General features: G+C 26.3%; 1 protein-coding gene across 1 annotated transcript in view; it reads left to right on the top strand.

Annotated features, from left to right (window-relative positions):
• The first annotated feature begins 14,189 nt into the window (after positions 1-14,189).
• Positions 14,190-16,645, top strand: part of LOC122271584 (cell adhesion molecule Dscam1) — a 445,844-nt gene continuing 443,388 nt past the window's right edge. Inside the window, exon 1 of the mRNA XM_071184629.2 lies at positions 14,190-14,390. Coding sequence (XP_071040730.2) covers positions 14,231-14,390 — 160 coding nt within the window. The 5' untranslated portion in view covers positions 14,190-14,230. The remainder of the gene's footprint in view (positions 14,391-16,645) is intronic.

The following is a 16,645-nucleotide window of genomic DNA, read 5'->3' as shown; positions in this document are numbered from 1 at the left end:
TTTAAATATTTCTCTAGTAAGTTTCGTTGGTTTTATTAATTTAAATGCGTCGTATGATTTGATTTGTTCAATTTAAAATCTTATCTGTTCGTAAAAAATGGTTATTTGTGAAGGAATTTTATCGAGAAATTATAAAAATGGAATAAGTTTATTTTCCAAGAGAATACACTACAAAATTAAATACAGCGTGCCACAACAAATTTCATGAAATAAGGTAGAAAAATTTATATATATGTTTACTTCTAAAATTGTTCAAATATTTTGAAAAGTTGTCTTGTATAAACTTGTATGCATGTCTGTACTTTTTAATTCAAACAATTGTGAATATTTTGCATTTTAATATTTGAACTTTTTTGAATAAATAGAAGACGTATTATTTTTCTCCTGAAATTAACAAAGCTTTTCGAAATAATTAAGAATTATCAAATAATAGGTATATTTAAGTATATATATATTGAATGTTTATTTTAATTTCTAAAAACAGAAACAAGGAGTGGAAATAAAAGTTTTAATTAAATGTGGACAATAATTAGATTTCATTTAATTTTACATATATGAAGAGGAGCAGCGATTACTTTATGAATTAAACTTTCCATACAGATTGTGAAAAAAATTTACTGTATTTAAGCAAAAATGTTAAGAATTAAACATGATGAGGTAGGCAGCACAATAAGTGAGAGAATATGAAGCATGAGGCACAGAAAATGAAAATTCTCATATGTTTAATTTAGCATGTGTAGTGATGTACAAATGATGTAAACGTTTGGGAATTTGCCCCACGTCTTCCCCTCGTTTTATGAAAAACGAATTTTTAAGTTCCGGTGAGTTATAAACTGTTTATAGAAATTTAAATTGGAATGACTATAAGTAATGAATAACTATAAGTAATAATTGATAAGGAATGAATGACTATAAGTGATTAAACGACTTGAACTTTAACTGATTTATAATTTAAAATATATTACTTTAAATCTTTTTAAAAAAAAGAAAAAATTATAGAGAATCTCTGGATAACCAAAATACCACAAAATTGAAATGCTATTTCAACTTCATCATAAATTCAAAATTTATCGCCTATAAGCATCTATGTCATTAAAATGTATAATCTTAAAGAACATAATATCTAAATAATAATGCTTTTTTAACACAAAAACATTACTTTTTTTGCTATTTTTAACTTATTTACATTCTAAACGTTGACCTAGTTTTATTTGTTATGTTCTTCTTAGCTCGTTACTATGTATTATTTTAGTACATTGATAAGTTTTTTGTGTAAAAACTACTTTTAGATGTAAATGTTATTTTCGTAAGGCTAAAATACAAAAACTTACTTTTTTATAATAAAAAATATACTTAAAAGCGCAATCAATTGATGCAAAATTATTTTTATGTCCATATAAAAAAACGAAAGCTGTATTAGAAGCTATATTACTATAAAAAGAAAATATATATGTTTTGGAATGTAATAATGGATTATTGATTCATTATTTGTACAAAAAATATAACAATATGAACTTACTAACTGTTATGTCACGAATAATGTTACAGAAGGTAAACAAACAACAGGCTTCAAAATCCATTACTTCCTAGTCTTTAATAGTTACTTCTATAGTTTAATAGCCACTTCTTTTTGTCTTTGTGATAAAATTAAGCTATAGTGTTGTTATTTTTTAAAAAATTATCACTCATATTCGTATTTTAGACGCTATTTGTGAAAAGAAATCTTGTTTATTTTTAAATATTATAGAGTGCTATTAATTGCAGGCGAGAAGAGTAGAAAAAAAAACTAAATTGAACAGCAGACATCCGAAAATTATACAAGTGCATCATACGCGATTTAAGTGAACAGATCAGAGCAGTTCTTACAAAAAATAGCGTTGTAAACAGAGATACGAAAAAATTAGTTTTGGACGAGGATGATCGAAAGCAAAGCAGGTGCGCGACACAGACCGACTGCGACAAGACTTTTTCTTTCAACTCAAATTGGTGATTACGGAAGACAACTATATGACTAAATGAAGCATGAAATAAAATTTATTACACCAAAAAAAGATTAAATGTTTTTCTTCCTATTGGCAGCATATCCATCACTAACTTCAACCTAAATTATTTCAAGAGGTCAGAGAAAAGGAGATGCAAAAATATAAGAAAAGGGAAAAAATATAAGAAAATAATATCTAAGAAAATAGAAGATTTAGGTGAATTATAGCAACACAAAAATGCCGTGAATTTCCTAAATTTTCTTTTCTCCAAGAAAGCATTTGCTTAGATTTGCTCAGGGTAATATGGCTGGATTGCTTCACATTAGTCAAAGGAAGTACCTTTTTTCACCAAAAATAAAAGATATTGGATTATTTTTGCATGTTTAATTCTTTTAATATAACTCGCCTTCTTTGTGCAAAAATTCAAAAATAAATAAATGTACTGTATGGGTGCAAGCAACCAATGCTAAATTGTCTCAATACTGTTATAAACCAATAGCAGACAGCCAAATAAATATTCAATAAATCGGTATTGCTGTAAGAAGAAAAATATTAAATTTTTAAATAGTTTCATTCTACTAAATCACAATTACTTACAAATTAGGCAAAAGAGATATTTTTTTCATGTTTTACATCAAGAATAACAAATATTAAATTTATTTCTGTACATTTAATTATTTTTTGGACTGTGTTCAAGCAATTATTGACATTAAATAACCAATTGTCATTTATTTTTTTGCGCAAATAATCATTTTTAAGAAAAAAAAACTATAAATGTACTAGATGAGTGCACCAACACGATAAAAATTTGCATCATTACTGAGCTAAAACATTAGAAGACTGTTAAATAAATAATTCAATCGGTATAGCTGTAATAAGAAAAAAACTACATTTTTCAAACAGTTATTCCACAAAACCATAATTACTTGTCCTTAAACAAAATATCTCTTACCAGCTTTAAATCCGAACTGTATGACTGCATGAAACAGAAAATTATAACCATTGCATTAACAGAAGGAACAATAACATTTTCTTTGCAAATATTGTTTACCTAAGTGTGGCATATTTTATCTCTAACTTTAACCTATCTTATTTTAAAAACTCTAATCTCCTATCTGAGAAAAGGAAAAAAGATTTAAGCAGCTTATGGTTACACAGAAATACCACGAGTTTTACAAAATTTCTTATCTAGAAGAAAACACAAAAACGCTAAATTTGCTCTAGGTGATATAATTGAATTACCCCATTTTAGGCAAAAGAGATATCTTTTCCATGTTTCATGCCAAGAGTAAAGATTGTTGGATCAAAACACTGTTTATTTTTGTAGATTTAGTTCAGAGAAACATCCTTCCTAAATGCAATTTTCTTGCATAGCTGCTAAGCATCAAAAAGCTTCTTAAGTTTAAATATAAGAGAACTTCTGGGAATTACACTAGCTCAAAAATAAACTCGGGGAGCGTATATAAAGCAATAAATGTTAAGAAGATTTTTTTATTCTTTTAATCTTCTTAATAGATAGTATCCTAGTTCTCATAAAGCTGAAATCTAAGTAATAAAGCTTGGGTTTTTAGCAAGCTTTTAGCATGCCCTTAGGTCCTAAAATATTAGTTAAGAATCTTTTATTTCTCCCTTTATTTCAGTACATTAAGATTACATATTTTTATAAAAAGATCTCTTTTACGTACACAAAGTTTTATTTAAAACTTAAATAAAAATAATAATATTACTAAAAAAATCATTAAAAAATAGTATTTTAAGAGCTAGTTCCATGGAATGTTAATGACTTTTTTTTGAAGTAAAATCGAGATATATCCATAAAATCCTCGATAGATAGAACAGTGGTTCCAATACAAGAAGTCAGCATAGATTCAAAATATTTTTTTAAAAAGTAATGAATAATTGATTTAAATTGAATCGGCTTGAGATCTTGAGAGAAAAATGCTGCTAATGACAAATAAAGCATTTTTTGAAAATATTTTTTCTTCTTCTAAAAGCTTATATAAACAAAAACATTTTTTGTGGTCATTTCAGTTAATTATTGTTTCTAAAATTTGAATAGAAAGTTCATGATATTTACATCATCTAATTTGTTCTGCCGTTTCCAATTGCGTTAAAATTCACTTATCTAATTTGGCATCAGTCTGCACATCTTTTAGCTAATAAATTTTTTAAATAAGTTTCAGATAGTGTTTAAAATATGCTTAGACTTTTCTTTCAGTAAAATTGCATTGTCATATGAAATCCAGGCCAGTTTAATCAGTCACGAACGGATAAAAGCCAATTTAGGAAAACAAGTTTTGTTTAAAAAATTTTTTTATGGAAAATATATTGTTTGAGTAGTAAAATGCTCCATATGAAGCAATAAATTTTTTATGTATGGTAAAAATTGCTTCACTATTTCTATCTGAAATAAATTTTTATAGACAGCAATAAGATTAAACCTAAAACCCAAACTTGTGGAGCAATAAAATTGAACCTAAAACCTAGAGTGATTGGAAAATGTTCGAAGTTTATGTCTCCATAAATAAGAATTTTAAATTCAGATTCATAGAAATGGAAATTAGTATCTTCAACGCTGTAAAAGAGTATGGCCAAAATCACCAGAATATGACAAAATTTATCGAGTTTTCTGGCTCTACAGGAAAAACCAGAAAAAACGGGGATTTTGACCCCATTGGTTTTTTAAGGACTTTTGGTAAAATTACAACCGAAATATAGTTTCACTACCATGCTTCTAAGTGATAAATTTGGTAAAACTAGGTAAATTTAATAAATAATTTTAACTGTTCTAGAATGATTAGAGATAACACAAAAATGTTGAGTCATTTAGTATATATTTTATTTTGTAAATAAACATTGATTAATTTTGGTTGTGGTCTCTTAGTCTTTCTTGTTTCTATATAAATTCTGAGAAAACATCTACCAGCCTTTAAATTAAAAAAATTGTCTAAACAATGCCGAACTAAGTCAGCATATTAACTGTTAAGTATCAGATTGTTCCAACATCCTACAACGGAAGCATTAAAGTGGCGAGTACTAAGCCATCAACAACCCTGGATACATCTTTTTACGATTTATATATACTTATTTATTGTTACACATATATACACAAGTTAATATGGTCACTGAAAAGTACGACTTATGAGATCTAGTTAATTTGAATATCATACTGCAAAAGATAGAGAAGGGCATCACAGTGATACTTCCAGAGCTACAGTGGAGTACTCATCACACACAAGTACATACATATTTGTATACTTTGTATGCAACAATTACAAAATTTATCAATCTAATACTTTATACCTACATTAATTTATTTGGTACATATTACAGCACGCATCAACATTTGAGATTTGTGCGATTTACATTTATTAGTGATAGTGAACTAAAGTTGAAATTTATAAGACCTCGGTGCATAATTGAATGTTTCAATGTCGACAGTGACCTACCCCGTGTTTCGAACTATGAGTTATCTTGGAGACACAAATATATATATATATATATATATATATATATATATATATATATATATATATATATATATATATATATATATATATATATATATATATATATATATATATATATATATATATATATTAAAAATTTTTTTGAGTGCTCCTCACACTATTGTATTAATATATTTTGAAAGCACTCTGTTTTGCGGATATAATCGTGTGAGCTGAAGAAAAGATTATATCTTTTTTTTTTCCGGCTTTTTAAATAAAATTTCATTCATTTTTTTTTATATATATATATGTATATATTTATAAACTGTTGTTTGTTATTTTTTACTTATTATCCCCCCCCCCTTTTTTTTCATATGTCTGTAATTTTTCTTTGTTTAATTCTTCATTTTGAACCTATATATATATATATATATATATATATATATATATTTTATATTTTGAAATTATTTAATAATTTATTTTATATATTTGATATTTTTAATTTTAATTTTTAAATTAATGTCTCGAAAAGTTTTCTTTTACACACACATTACTTCACAATGTGCAGGCACCTAGAAATCAAACTGGTCCAAGAATAACACATTTTAAACAAATTTGAGCAATGGAATGCTAAAATTTCATAAATAGCTGTAAATGTACCAAGATAATTTAAATTCAACATATGATATCATTTTGTAAGGGGGATTTAACGAAGCAAGTTGTCATATAAGTAAAATATGCTGTTAGAAGCATGATCTATAAAGAGGCATACATGAACTTTATGTACTTAAAAGTGGAAAAATGATTTTATTTCTTATAGAATACATGGATATACCTTTATCAAGACTACGCATAAATTGATGTAGAAAGGACTATTAATATTAACGCACGTAGAAACAAAATTCTGGTGAAAGTTCCGTACTGTATGGTAAAGTCATTTCTAGTTTCTGGTAAAACAAACCATAATTCTGTTAAAGAAAACGAAAATATATGGCATGTCAACCATTTATTTGGTAATTTTTCCGTTCTATGATATCGGTTTACCGGAAATTTCGGTTTTCAAAATTACAGTTCAAAAAAAGTAATTTTACTAAAAATTAATTGCATTTTAATGAATATTTTGCATAACATGAGCTAAAATATCGTGATAAAATCATCAACTTTTACCACATTTTAAAAGTCATTCAACATTGTTACCAAATCTCTTCGATATAAATTACCGAGCTTTTTGGTGTTTTTGTAGAGTCAGAAACACGGTAAATTTTGTTATATTTTGGTAGTTTTGAACTCACTTTTTGTCTCCGTGAGCATTGCTCTTTTACTTAAAAGGATATTTTTACACCCATGTAATTTTTAATGTTGTTTCAGCGTAAGTTCTGCGTAAATTTCCAGAATTACAACTAAATAACCTTACAGTCTTTATAACAAAAACAGAAACATCTAGCTTTCTTCACTAAAATTCATATTTTTACCGCAAATACTTTTTTAAATTCTCTTTTCTGAACAATTCAAAAGTCACAGTTTGATTGAATAACTTTTAAGAAAAAAAATTAACTGATTTTCTTAAATTGTTGAAAAATTCTTTGCTACAGAAACAAGTGGATATAAGGAACATGTTTTAAAGGGTAAGAAAAATATTGACATATTTTGATTTAATGTTTATTTTGCGACTAAAAACCAATTTTAGTAAAAACGTGAGAAAAATAAGCATATTTTTTAAAAAAAATTTTCCGAGTTAAGAATAAGCATAAAACTTCTTTTACTTTGAGAAATACATTTATTTTTAGTATTACAGTTTAAGTTAATGCTGTCAGATATTTCTTAAGTTTCTATTGAAAATATATTTTTTACATACTTTTAAAGCACTTCAGTAAAATTATCATTAATAAGTGCAAGTAAAAGACATTCACAATAATCTGTCGAAGTTCATTCAGTCTTAGAGATAAGTCCAAACTGACAGAATAGAAAGAAATTTAGAGACAATAATTAAAATCTAATAGTTGGATGAAACAACAGCAACTGAAAACTAGTTTTTTGTTCGTTAAGAACTATGAATAATTTGACGTAAGCTTAAGCATTGATCGTTATGTTAAGTATGTCTTGTTTTTTCCCCCAACTTTTTAACTATCCAAAAAAGGAAGATGTGTGAAAAAAGTTTGACTTCTTAGAACTGAAAAGAAAATTGCAAGACATTTTCTAGTTTAAAGATGTTTCATTAAATCTGAATTTTTTCTCTTAAAGGTTGATTCTGAAGGCAAGTTCTTTAAGAAATGAGGAAACCAATTAGAGATTCGAAAATAGTTCATTTTGAAATAAGTTTTGGAGACTTGGAGACATAAAAGTTTGAATTTTATTTTATAAGTGCTAGAATTGTCAAGTTCTTAAGCAAATTGCCATTTAAAAAAAGATTGAAATAGTACAGAAAAATTGTCTGATACATTTAAGGATATTCCGATATAATTACTACCTGTGGTAATGGCATTTCTGGTAAAAACACTATAATTCCCGTAAAAAAACTGGAATATACGGTAATTAAACCTTTCATTTTTCCGAATTTTTCCTTCACATGGTAACGGTTTACCGGAAATTCTGGCATTCAAATTATAGTTCTGATTACAATATATTAAAAATCATACATAAATTTAACCAAATAAATAATTCTGCCATGCACTACAGTATTATGATAAAATTACCAAATTTTATCACACATTATAAAACTATATTTTATTGTTCGATTCACCAAATTCATTAAAAAAGTTCTTCGATTAAAATAGCCGAACATTTTGGTGTTAACTTAGACTGACAGAAACACCATACATTTCACCATATTCTAGTAGATATGACAAAAACAATTTTCTCAGAGTAGGGGAGAGTGGGGTCAATTGTAACATTTTTTGCTTAACTATTTTTAACTAACAAAAAATCCAATATATTATTAGTATTAATTGACAGACGAGTAAAGTAGACTATCCTCTACTAGAAAAAAAATAAATACCTTATTTTAAATGTTATTATATTAGTGATTAACAATTTTTGACAGTCGCGCACTTGTTACAATTGTCCCCACTTACGGGGTCAATTGTAACAGTTCATAAATTCAACTAAAACATGGTTCATATTATCATAGTTGTGATATATTTTTTTATTGATCCAAATAGTAATGATATTTTAGGAGTAAAAATAATAATGAGCAGAGACCTAAAGGGTTAAACTTTTAACTTTAAGGGGTTAAAAATTTTAATTTATGCTGTGAAAGGTGACAAATGAAATAATGCACATGCAACATAATATAAATGATATAGGAAACTATTGGTGGTTCTTAAAGAGTTAAGTAATGGTTTGTAAACATAAGATTATTTATTTTCAGCTGTTTCATTCGTCCCTTTACTTATTGTTACAATCGTCCCCAAGTCGCCATTTCAGCTTCATTTGTTAAAAACAATGCTTGTTAATTAACAAAACTAATCTTTTTTTTCTTAAAATGTTAATTAAGGTGTCCACTTACATATTAGGTTAATAATTTTTATTTGTTTAAACAAAATTACTATGTTACAATATAATATTCTAACACCAGAAAAAGTACTTACGTAGCTTGAAAATATCTTTTGTGATATAACTCTTTCAAAAGTACATAAAAATGGTTGCCAGCAGGGGTGTACATGTAGATTTATTAAATACACCTAGTGCGCCACGTAGGAACCGAATCTAGAACCCGACACTCGAAATATTTGCTCTGTTACAATCGTACCCTGTTACAATTGACCCCACTCTCCCCTACAGTTCAATATTCAATATAAAATTTACTTATTCTCAAACTTAAGTTTTTAATTAATTTAAGAGTGACGTAATAATGAAAATAACAAGAAATAATAAAAATAATTACGGTTTTAAGTAATTCTACAAAAATATGAGCATTTTATTTCGAAGAATTATGTAGTATACATGCATTATGCCTATACAATATACTTGGGATTGTTTTTTGTGACAAAAATAAATAAATATTGAAAACATCTTCAGAGAGAGTTAGTAAATATTCGTAGGTCAATAACATAAATAGATCTATAAGTTTACAATTTGAAACCTTATGAAAAATATAAATGCTACTTTACAAAATTATTAAATATTTATCATAAATCATTCCCTTCTATACGTTTGAAAAACGTATGAAGAAAAAAAAACCTCTCATTATGAATTTTGTGGTGGGACGGGAAATTTAAGCAGAAATGTAGCAAGATTCTACCTCCCTAACACGTGACCACTTTTGACCATGAAAATTTTGAAAAATAATATTTTGGATCATAAATTCAAATGCATGGGTTCTGTTCAATTTTTAAACTTCATGCAATCGCTTAAATATTTGAATTTTAATGCTTGAAAACGTAAACTTAAATCTTTAATGAGAAAAAATCAGACACTATATTTCGAAAAATGTGCGTACTCCAACTAAAATTCTTTAGCTTCTGAAGGATTCTATGTACTCGATCCTAAAACACACACGAGATACAAAATATGTATGACTAGAAAAACAGAAGATATATCACTTATCCGTAAAATATCAGGTCACCAAATCTGTGACTAATTTGTTTTTAATAAACTTATTCAATGTAACTTCACCTATTCAATATACTTGTTTTCAATACACCTTTATTTCTCATAATCAATATCTTGATATTTTGTTAACACAAAAATTGCATTTTAAAAATAAAAAAATTGAGCTATTCAGCAAGTAAAAAGGGAATTTTAAGTATCAATATTTTTGCGTACAGTAAAAATTTTACTGTGTATAATTAAAATTTTAAATTTATTTTATCTTAATTTATCTATGGTTATTTTGCTGTGTAATTAGAAATAATGTTTTGAGTAATTACAGTTTTGCTGAGTTTCCTGTTTATTTATTTTGCTGAGTAGTTATAAATCAGTAATTATAAATAGTGCAATCAAAATGATAATAAAAACTACGCATTAATAAAGATAATATAGGGTAAACTAACCAGTGAAGGAGCACTTAAGCTTCGCTTGCCTTTTAAAAAATCATATTAACTTCAAAATTCGTAATTTTAGTCAAATGACAGCGTCAACATATTTGATACTAATTGAAAATTATGTAAAAAAATTGAAGAGAACTTACATAATATTGTTTTAAAGTTTTGGAGGTTCAAATAACAAGTAGTAAGAAGACCAAGTGAAGGAACAGCGCTTACCAGTGAATGAACACCCAGTAAAGAAACACTTAATTTTGGTTATTTTTTAATGCTCTTTATGTATTTATAAGCCATAGAAATATTTAAAAACAAGCATATTCTTGAAATTATAACATATAAATACTTGGAAAATGTTAACTTTTTTTTGTAATCATGAATTGAAAATTAAAGTGTCAACATATTAACGCATACTGCTCATTCACTTGGAAATCTATGCCCAGTAAAGGAACATGCCTGTTCCCTCACTGGCTAGAAGTTGTTTTTCGTATTTTTAACATACTTTTGATGCGGAACATCACTTAAGATACAAGAAAATTATAGTTTATATTTTATATTCATTAACTTAGAAAAAAACCCAGTAAAGGAACATTTGTTCCTTCACTGGTTTTTCATCGTTTGGTGATCCAGTGAATAAACATATCAGTACTTGATTATGCTATGATGCTTAAAAAAATAAAACGTAACTTCAATAACTATATTTTGAATTCTTATTTTCACAATGAGAAAAATAAAACTATTACATGCAATTAATTCCACTTCAATCATATAAATACAAGCACTCACCTTATAATTCTTTTCAAGGAAACAAGGTGTTGCAGAGATAATAACAAATTCAAAATTTTTTCCAGAGGCGTCTATTTGACCTTGTAATCCAAAACATGGCTAGATGACTTCCTATTGTTTGGCAGTAAACTACTGTTACGAATCAATCTAAAGAGAAACTTTCAAATTCTTATTTTTAATCAATATATATGAAATGTTCCTTCACTGGTTGGTTTACCCTAGCAACTTTTCTAAAATTGATTTTGCCACAAAATGAGATATTTTTGATGTTTTTTTTTAAATCCCTGTTTCAACTGAGAAGATTATTTTCGTTTTTAGAAAGTTTTATAAACGCCTTTTCTCAACCATTTTGATTGGATTTTTAAAAGCAACTATTTATTTTTGAAGTAAAAAAGCATTGGAATTTGCAATTTAAATCTGATACTAAATGCTCTTTTTATTTACTGTTAATTAAATTGTCAGATTCTTTTAAATCAATATGACATTCATGTTAATTTTATTGAAATTAATTTTTACAAATGTATACTTATCAGTCGTTTTTTATTAAAACATGTGTGTTTTACCCACGGCCAGTTCAGCGAATAGGCAGAATGGGTAGAATGTTTCACCCAATTTATTTCCCTTCCTAATAACTTTGAGAAACTTGTTTAGCTATTCGGAGAAGATTGTAGGTTACCATATTCTAACGAATCAGATCGTATCCAAACTGTTTATTGTGAGAAAAACCGTTTATTAACTGTTTTCACCTAATATCTTTAACTAACCGGAATTTTACAGCACCAACTAGACCTATCTAATGAACATCACTTAGTTCCTTGCTGATGGATAGATATTATGGGACAGAGGGATAATCTGTCTGTCTCATGACGGACAGAGCGGGGTTTGAGTCCCAGCCTTGACACCGAATTCCTGCTTTCTGCATTCCCCAATTTGTGACCCTGGGTGATTGAAATACTATACTCTCATTCACGGATTGATGGTAGCACCGTGAAACAGTCAACCCATCTTCAATGTCCAGTTAAATTTGCTTTTTACGATTTTAAAAACATTTTAATAATCTATGCACCAAAAGAAGAAATAAACCACTCCCCCTTTTAAACGGAAAATTAAAAATCACTTCAATTAAAAATTACCACTATGCCAATTTTGATTTATTTACTTCGTAGATATTTCTGTTATTAAATATTCATAATTTACAAACTTTTAATTTACTTCTTAATTTAATAAGAATGACTTAGTGATATATCTTTTTTATTTTTAAATAAAAAGTACTGTTTAACTTTATAGAATAAAAAATTGTGATGCATTACATTTTTGAACACAGAACAAACTCTGAAAATTTTAATTTATTCAATTTTTTAATTTAATTATTTTTTGTAGAATAAAATTAATGAATTGAAAGCGAAATTTTTGTTATTATTACTAATTACTTAAAATGAAGAGGAATTGTATGTATAATAATGTATGTATAAGAATTGTATGTATAATATGTATGAATAATCTTTATACCAGATGTAAAAATAAAGAACTTTCACATTCAGACGAGAAAATTAATATGATTTAAATTAATGAAACACTAGGTTTTATGTCAATTTTGATTTATTTACTTCGTAGATTTTTGTTGTGATTAAAAACTAATATTTTACATACTTTAATTTTAATCACTAAATTAATAAAAAAATACTTCATTGTATACTTTTTTAAATTTTGAAATAAAATTACTTTTTTAGTTAATTAGGAAAAAATACTATTAATAATTTTGGACATGTTAATACTTTTTATAATATTTTTTTTTAGTTCTAAAGTTAAAAATACTATTTAATTTTAGTAGAAAAAATTGCAAAGCAACACATTTTTGAACTTAAAACAAACACTAAAAATAAAATTCAGTTCCGTTCCCCGAAAACATGCTTGAAATGTTACACCGGTGACAATCCCCTTTTCACAGAGTTATTCACATAGGTTAATAACTTATTTACTTCGTATTTTTTTGTTGTCAATAAATATCCGTAATTTACACACTTTTATTATATTTCCTAATTCAATAAGAATAATTAAATAATTGTATTAAGTATTAAATAAGAAATACTATTTAATTTTATTAGACAAATTTGGGAAGCAACACATTTTTCTAATGCATTCGAAATATTGCAAATGCAAAGAATCGATTTAAGTTTTAAACTTTCAAGCCATGAAGAAAGTATCTTTAAAAACATGTTCCAAAATTTCAGTTCCTTTCGCCTAAAACATGCTAGAGATGTTTCACCGGTGACAACCCACTTTTTGTCAGACTTATTTACATAGGTTAATGACTTATTTGCTTCGTAGATTTTTGTTGTTAGTAAAAATTTTTAATTTACACTCCATTATTATATTTCCTGATTTAATTAAAGTTATTAACAATATATTTTTTAATTGAAAGTGAAAATACTATTGACATTTATTATACAAAAACGTGTGGCAACTCTTTTTTGCCATATCAAAGATGTTGCAAATGCAAAAAATCCATCAAAGTTTGAAACTTTCGAGACATGAAAAAGTATATTTAAGGCATACTCCTAAGTTTCAGTTCAGAAAATTAAAAATAAAAAACATCAGAAAAAACCAGTTAAGATAGTATGACAGTTTTTACATATTTAATTCATAGATTAAATAGGTTGTTAGTAAAAATTTATAAGATGCAGAAATTTATTTTATTTTCGAATTTAATAAGAATGACTTAACAATTTTATTTAATATGAATTAAAAAATACTATTTAATATTATTTGCAAAAGTTGTGAAACAGCACATTTTTCTGTTATACCAGAAATATTATAAATGCAAGGAATCTATCAAACTTTTAAACTTTCAAGCCATAAAGAACGTTTTTTTTAAACATGCTCCAAAGTTTCAGTTCCTTTCGCCGAAAACGTGCTTGAGATGTCTCAATGGTGACAACCCCCTTTTCGCAGGTGAAAAGAGTGAAATCGAAAATTCGAAAACTGACACAGCTTCCGCGCTCTCTGGCGAGAGTACCAGATACACACGTGGTCTATGATTACCTCCCGGACTGCCAGATTCAGTTTCAGAGAGTCTGCCTGTCCGGTAAGAAGAACTTCTGATTTACTCCCGGATTTCTGCAGCCGCGATCGGATGGCGCACGCTCGCATTGTTTCCGTTTACTGGATTATAGCAACAAGTCTTCATTTGCAAGGTAGGAAATTAAATTACTACTAAGCAAAAGTCAAATGAGAAACAGTGAAAAAATCTACTGATGAAATGACAAACAACGATATTAATAATTCAATTTTTTGATAACAATAGCAACATAAACCGATCAAGTAGCAAATCCCCAGATTTATCAATCAGAAATCATTGATACTGATTATGTGACAAATAATGAAACAAAAAAATTAATCTCTAAATGCTATAAATAAATAAAAAAATGTTAATGGTACTTGAAATATGAACGTGGGTTATATACAAAATATTGTAAAAAAATTAAACCTGAAAAAAAGACTGACTTAAATTCCATAGCTTCTGGGAATATATTTGCAGATAAAAATGAGTAACACAAATGTAAGACCTGAAAAATTATTTGCTGTCATAAAGCTTAAACATGCAGTTAGGGACATGCATCGGTGACATACAGTTTTTTTTAATAAAACTCAAATTACTATAAATAAAAGTTGAAAAATGAATCAATACCATCGGAGTTAAGTAAAACTTTTATTATGCATAAGCTTATTCAGACAATCCTAATTTAAAAATGACTGGAAATATCGAATAAGCAATCTACAATAGGTCTCACATTCTAGGAAGGAATAAAAGAAAACCTTTATATATTTTTAAATATATATCTTTTTTTAGTAAATATTTTTAAGTAAATTCTTTTCTAAATAAATACCCAAATAAATTGAAATCTTTCACTTTAACAGGTAAAAAAAATTATAACTTAAAGTATCGATACATCTTACAAGTCGCATCAATTTTACTTTACATTAAACAATGCTATTTAAATGGAATTTCAAAGTTTTATTGATTAAGTTAAAATCGGCAGTAATAACATTCCTTAAAAGGAGTTTTCTTAAATTTTATAAAGTACTATTCATTTGTTTTTATTAATTTATATTCTATCCTTGATAAAAATTAAAGAGATTAGTTTTAGATTTTTCCGTAATTAAAACTTAATTTTTATGGTTAGTGTGACAAGATAAAGCATATTTTTGTTAAACGCATATAGGGAAACTGTCCAGAGAACCTAAGATACGTACATTTAGCACCTTTGAGTGCATGTGGTCAACAATCTTTTAACAATCTAATTTTATTAGCTTGAAGCAATGATTGGAATAATTACTATCACGATTGGAATAACCCTTTACTTAATAAAAAAACAGACAAAACAAAACATAAAGAAAACTGTACCAGAAATTAGATAAAATAAGCTAACGAAAATATATATAAAATACAAGAAAATATTTTTAAGCAGAACAGATAATCAATATTTTATAAAGCATTGACTAATAAACTGAAAACTTTATTTTAAGTTAGTTTTTTAACAGTTTTAAGAAAAATACATCTTTTAATTTTTTTTAATTAAAGCAATTTCCTATATAATAAGATATTGTTTTAAAATTTCTGATTTAATAATTTAAATTGAACTGGGAAAATGTTATTCCTTTTTAAAACGCAAGGCAATGTGTAGTCATATTCAATATTCAGTTATTTAAAATTCCGATTTTTGATAATCTTTCCATGTTTTTCTTAACATTAAAATATTAAACTCAAAATACTTTAAACATAATTTCACAAAATTTGAAAAATAAGTAGTGTATTTATTTTAGCTCGAAAATCATAAGACATTGAATGTATAATTTTATGCTTAAAAACAGTAGAAAATGTCATGAAATTTTTTATTTAAAATAGTTTATTTTTAAATGTTATTAACAAACAATGAATCGTTGAATAAAAGAACATATCCAGATTAATTCAACGGAAAAACATAAACAATGGAGAAGTTTTTTAGCAATACAAGAAACTAAAAATATCGTTTCTTAAGAATACTTGATTTTAATATTTATTTGAAATTAATCATCAAAGATTTGAAATACTTTTTTGTATGCTTCTTGAGCACAATAATAGCAAAACAAAAAATGCTTTTGAAAGAATAGATTAAATGAAGTATACTTTAAAACCTTGCTATTTTCAATATTTATGAGAACTGGAATAGCAAAAAATTTTATTTTCTCATGAATCTTATAATTAGAAGCAGGCATTCCTTAATATTTTAATTTGTCTTCATTTTTATAAGAAAATCTAAAATATTATTTGATATATAGTAAAATATTTGTAAAAATTTAATTAATTTTCCTATAATTATTGTTTAAAATCATTTCGACACATTGTTCCAAAGCTGAAACAATCATATAATTAGGGAAAAACTATTAAAAATGTTACTGATACTTCATA

This window comes from Parasteatoda tepidariorum, chromosome 10, assembly GCF_982258835.1.
Source record: "Parasteatoda tepidariorum strain Cologne lab strain chromosome 10, Ptep-v5.0, whole genome shotgun sequence".
Lineage (NCBI taxonomy): Eukaryota > Metazoa > Arthropoda > Arachnida > Araneae > Theridiidae > Parasteatoda > Parasteatoda tepidariorum.
The sequence above is the reverse complement of the archived record's forward strand: the minus strand, read 5'-3'. Positions and strand labels throughout refer to the sequence as shown.